The sequence below is a fragment of the Sinocyclocheilus anshuiensis genome, unplaced genomic scaffold, assembly GCF_001515605.1.
Source record: "Sinocyclocheilus anshuiensis isolate Anshui unplaced genomic scaffold, SAMN03320099.WGS_v1.1 scaffold1287, whole genome shotgun sequence".
Classification (NCBI taxonomy): Eukaryota; Metazoa; Chordata; class Actinopteri; order Cypriniformes; family Cyprinidae; genus Sinocyclocheilus; species Sinocyclocheilus anshuiensis.
The window spans coordinates 86,015-92,014 of record NW_015539958.1 but is presented as its reverse complement, the minus strand read 5'-3'; the positions used below and the strand labels follow the sequence as shown (position 1 = coordinate 92,014).

General features: G+C 37.8%; 1 protein-coding gene across 1 annotated transcript in view; it reads right to left on the bottom strand.

Annotated features, from left to right (window-relative positions):
- The window catches only part of LOC107686990 (xylosyltransferase 1-like), a 60,110-nt gene that overhangs the window by 21,954 nt on the left and 32,156 nt on the right, over positions 1-6,000 (bottom strand). Inside the window, exon 3 of the mRNA XM_016484118.1 lies at positions 2,092-2,264. Within this exon, the coding sequence (XP_016339604.1) occupies positions 2,092-2,264 (173 nt within the window). The remainder of the gene's footprint in view (positions 1-2,091; positions 2,265-6,000) is intronic.

Here is a 6,000-nt window from a genome sequence, read left to right as displayed (position 1 = left end):
AACGAGACGCTGCGTCGAGATCGCTTTGGGAACGCCCCTGCGTGACCGCGTTCTGAAGCACGTGTCAAATCCGTCCAATGGAGTAGCGAGACGTCACGAGCGGGGTGACGTAAGCACCAGAAATTATAAAAGCGCATCCGGCAGAGCGCAAACCAGCTTCGATGAAGTAGCGCCTGGAGGGATGCAGGGAGTATGGCAAAGAGACGCAGCGTCTCGTTCCCTCGGGGAACCATGGTTATATACGTAACCTAGAGACGTTTTCCAGACTTTTACTTGAAAAGCAAAATTGCACAATATATTATAGGACTTGTTTTCAAAGAATTAAATCAAATTAAATGTACTTTTCTTACTCCATTGGTAAAAAGTTTGAAACAAATCTAAGAACATTTAGTAGGGATGCACAGATATTAAAATTCAATCCAATAGCCAACAATTACTTTGAAGTTATGACCAATAAATAGGCAATATTAATATTCAATATTATTTTGTCTAAATAAAAAAAATAAAACACTAAAAATTCAAATCAATCAAGTGAATTTAAGCATCACAAGACTGTAATGTACAATATGAAAATTATATTCATTTTAAAATTTTGCTAAAGATTACACTAAACTATTAAATTATTAGTTTTTAAAGATTACCTTTTCCATCTAAACACAATTAGTAAAAAAATTAAAAAGTTAATCTAAACAAAATAAATGCACAATTAAATAACCAAAATCGACTGATACATATCCAATATGCGTGTTTGTGAGTTTGTGAGGATCAGTGGTGTTTATGTACATACGGGCATCAGATGCGCTAAACAGAGTCACAGACATGATCACTTGTTCTGACAGAGGAATTATTCACTGATGAAGTCGAGCTGCCTTCAGATCGCTGAGTTTCCACACAATCAGAATGTTTTCATTTGTATTTTGGTGTGTTTAGTGATTCTGAATGGATCCGTATAGTACTTTATATGCAGTCCTTTGGCATCTCCCTGTGGTCTTGTTTGATATGGCAGGTTGACTTGTGCTTATTTGTTAAAGTTATTGTATAATTGAGCTTTATGTACTTTTAAGTTGTATAGAATATCTTCAGTGACATTTTTGCAAAAAATGTTTGCAAAAAAAGAACACTAGTCTTTGCAACTTTACAGATCTTCTTTATGCACCAAGAGCTTGTAACACTCCAAAAAAAAAAGGAAAAATTTAAATCGCATCATATGACCCCTTTAAATCTATCTTGAATTTGTTTTGTTTAAAAATAATTACATGGAACTGAAAAGTAATAACACTAGAATACAAAGGTTTTTGTGAATAGAAAAGGTTGGGGGGGCTTGCAGTATTGATTCGGAGAGGAGGGGGGCCTTGGAGTAAAAAGGGTTGAGATCTACTGATCTAACAAAATCTTATTTCTCAAGTTTACATATCTTGTTTTGGGGATGTTTAGTTATTTTACTAGAAAACATTACAAAAATGCTAAAAAGTTATTTTTTGGCAAAAAAGTGACGAATTTGGCATGCGAGTGTGAAGCACTATGTTCTTCTTGAGATATGCACATCACAGACTTTCATTCCCTGTGTGCTTTCTGTGTTATACCACCCAACCTTTAACTTCTCTCTTTTCCTCTGCTCGTTTTATGGAGTCATAAAGCTTGTCTCCACGATGATGGACTGATTGAAAAGCAGCTCTTTATCCAGCCTTTCATGTTCACACTCTATCACTTGCCAAGCTGGGAGAGTAAATGGTGTGAAAGACACTGAAGTATGGCTCTTTAATAATCCTCCATCAGGCATTTGAAACAGCTTACTGAGTGAATGGAGGGGTTGGAGCCCACTGTTTACCCTCTCTTCTTCCATCCCCCACTATTGCTCTTAGACATGGTCAACTATTCACCCAACAATGGATTAGTTAATGAGTGAGTTCAAATAGTTTTTATATATTCATTTTATATAAAATTTTTTCAATTTATTACATTTTTTATATTTTATATAGTTAACATACTAACAACCACACAACTATTCTCCTTCTGTTCAGTCATTTCAGAATATTCTTATCATTATAGATAGGTAATATTTATAAAACTGGATGGGTGCTGAAGACATACCTGGTCCACATGAATGTAGTAGAAATGAGACGTGTGGTATATGGCCTTGAAGAGACGTTGCACCTGGCGTGAGGCCCGTCCGTGGACCACCAATATGAAGGCTATCCGCACCGGTACCGCAGGAACAGTCTCCATAGAGTCGTCCTCCCACTGCACATTCATATTCACTTTGCCTGCACAAACACACATACACACATTCATGAGCCACAATGGACTCAAGACTAAATTAGCCACATCTAAACTTAAAACATATTGTCAGTTGCCAGAAATTAACTTAAGGTTAATATTTGCACCGTCACTGGTTTTCAGGGGCATTTTATGTTTATGAGGGCATGTTGTTTTCTAATCATACACAAATACACATTTAATTAGTTTGGCAAAAACTGCAATTTATTCCTTTAATTGACAGGCACTTACCATTCAAAAGTTTGGGATGAGTATTTTTTTCTTTTTTGAAAAATAAAAAAAGAACACTTTAATTAAGCAATAATGCATTAAACTGATCAAAAGTAACAGTAAAAACATAATGTTACAAAAGATTAATTAAATGTTGTTCTTTTGAGCCTTCTAGAACTCTGAAAATAATGCATCACAGCTTACACAAACATATTGTGCATATAAACAATGCTTTCCATGTTTTTAAAGATTATTTTAGTCTATTAAAAAAAAAACAAGCTGCCAAGTCATTCTGGAGGTTGCCATCTTTTGCAAATATGGTTATAGTTATTATTCACATCTCTAACTACAGGAATATAAAAGGGGCTTATTGTAAGAACAGGACAATTCGGGACAAACTCCTATCAATAAATAGCCATCAATCAAAAAAGCTGACTGTGTGACACAGTCATTGAGATGGAGCGTATCCCTCAATGGTCCAGATGAAACAGACAAGCCTTTGTAACACTTAAACTGAGTTGAGGGTACCTCAATCCATCCGAGACACGGCTGTAACGCCGGAATCCAGAACCGCAGGGATCCACCACATGATCACTTATTGGCCTATAAGTGTTTCACTGATACCATCTCCACAATGGCTGATATAAGACACCATCCCCGCCTTCCTTCGGACATACATTCAGCACTCACAAATAGCTTGGTGCAGACCACAAGGGCTGAGCCTTGGTCGTTTGTGGCTTTCTAAAAATGCCCACAAAATAAATACGTGGCGGACTGCCTCTCTCTCTATGTCATGGTATAGCCTGCCACTTCTAAAGAAGGGCAAGCTGAATTACTCATTACAGGCCATGAGGTTAATTTTAAATGCTCATATAAAATTACACTGAAGGCACTATGTTTTGGCGCAAGGCCATGCTGACTGAAGACATGGGCCATGAGGGGTAATGACTATAATCTGAGAGCCGAGCCTGTCGTTACTGTCTCAAAGTGCACCGGCCTCCCAGACCCTGTGATGGAGCCTGAACGGGGGCAGGAGAAGGCACCGCTCCTGGCCCTCAGGGAGAACATGGCTGTCACTGGATGGGTGGAGGCTGGGAAAGGCATTAAGGTCCTTTATTAAAAGCAATTACACCATCTTAACCCCTCAGTGTCCTCTGTCTTTAAGGCCTGACCATCCCTGTGTTTCACTGCATTTCCTTTGTGTTCTCAGTGAAACACTGGTCCTGCTATAAGAGTATGCTAACGTTTAGGAACAGAAACAGAGTTGTGTGATTTCGCCTGAAGCAGTGAGCTTTTTCAAAGTTGGAGCATCTGTGTTGCCTCTCGCGCCAAGATCTTTCCGATACCACTCTATCACGAGGATGACACGGCAACAGCCCACAATGCAAGAATTCGCTTCAACTTAAACAGTCTTAATAGACTTTGTTATAAAATCTACTACTGTTTAAAAGTTTGGGGTTGGTATGACTTTTTAAAAATATTTTTGAAAGAAGTCTCTTATGCTTACCAAGGGTGCATTTATTTGATAAAAAATGCAGTCAACACTGTAATATGTAACAAGTGGGATGGAAACAACTGTGCTGCTTAATATTTTCATGGAAAATGGGATATTTTTTTCATGATTCTTTGATTAACAGAAACTTCAAAAGAACAGCATTTATTTGAAATAGAAATCTTCTGTAACATTATAAATGTTTACTATCACTACTAAAAAATGTAATGCATCCTTGCTGAATAAAAGTATTAATTTCTTTAAAAACAAAAAAAAAATCATACTGACCCCAAACTTTTGAACAGTAGTGTATATTTAGAGGAAAAAGGTGTTATTGCATAACGAGGTAACAATATAAATCTCACAGAGCAGAGTGGAGCAGAGCAAATACACAAACAGTTTAAGGAGTAGGAAAAGAAAAGAAAAAAAAAATAGAAAAATTAATGGGAGATACTGCAACTTTCAATATGGTAGCTGTAGGAATGGACATCCTACCTTTCAGTTAAAAAAATCTCAACTTCTGTTTAGAAACATTGCTTTTTTTTAACTCTAGAGAATGCATCGTAATAACTGGACCGGTCCGAATAGAGTTTTCCACAGAAGTCAGATTTCAGAAAAGTACATTTCATAAACAGCTTTGGAAATTTCTCCATTCAAGTAACAAGCAGCCAAGATGGGCCACTGAGTTTAGCACTCTCAGTTCTGTAAATCTATTCTGCAGATTTCCCTCAACAGTCAACAGTGTTAAAAATTCCTTGTGGGACCTCATGACTGACAGCATGGACCACATTTGAAACTCATTCATCCAACAATGTTCATTAAAAACCTGCCATTTGTTTCAAATTCAAGTTGCTTCTGTGCTAATTGCCACAACTGTGGCAAACCACTCACGTGTTTGCCATCAAAGACTTCGTCTGTTACCGCATAATGCAATTACAGTTTATAAATACATACAAACACCATCCTTGTGGCTTGTTCGGTCTACTGTACTTGCTGGAAATAGATGCATTCATGCCCCACCCCACCCCCTTACAACCTCCGCATGTCCCAGACTCATGTCTCTGTGGTGATGTCCCCGTCATGTCTGTCAAAACCCATTCTGGCTTCCGGAAGTTTCTCCGGGCAGAGGCTCTGAGCCCTGAGAAGATCTGTCACTGTTCTATTTGAAAGCATCCACAGCCCTGATTTGTGTGCAGACGACTGAGCACTGCATAATTGCATGAATATGTTTTCTGTAGTCAGCTATGGGAGATGGAGACGGGGGGGAAAAAGACACCGTACAGCAATTACATCCGTCTAACCTTGTGCGGAAATCCAGAATCTCATTTCCAGCCTGTCTCTGATTATAATTACAAGTGCTGTGAATGTCTGTTACCAGCCCTGTGACTCTTAATGCGCTACTTCCATAAACCTCCAAAGACAGGATGGCAATTAATTTGGGAAAACCATCATTATTTTGAGCATTATTTATCTTAAATTCCCATAAACTCCAGCTAATGTCTCTTTTCATGCCAGTGCAGGTTGATGATTATAATCAGTCCTTATCCCAAAAGAAAACATCAGGACATTGAGTTAAAGACCTGACAAGTACAGTTTTCTCTCCTGTGGTGATGTACTTCCTATTTAAAAAGGAAATTTGGTCAGTGAATATCAAACGGCATGCCCATTTAAAAAAAAAAAAAAAAAGGCTTTAGCTACATCAAAACCGTGAACCATTTGCTATTGCTAGTCAGTCAGAGGGGGTGGGTCATTTTCATTCTAGAGAGCATCTGATTGGACAAAAATCTGTGTAGTGCAGGATGAATTACCAATATTTTTGGTCCATTTTCCAGGAAAATAAACACTTTTAAATGCATATATCTGAAAAAGTCACAATGAAACTAAAGTAGCTACAGATCTTTTTTTCTATATTGTGACGTACATCCGAGTGTAATGGATTATTGAAAAAGAAAAAATGTAGGACGGAAATTTGTGTCATCCATTGGTTGCGGATTGGATTTTGAAAAATGTAGACATTGCAC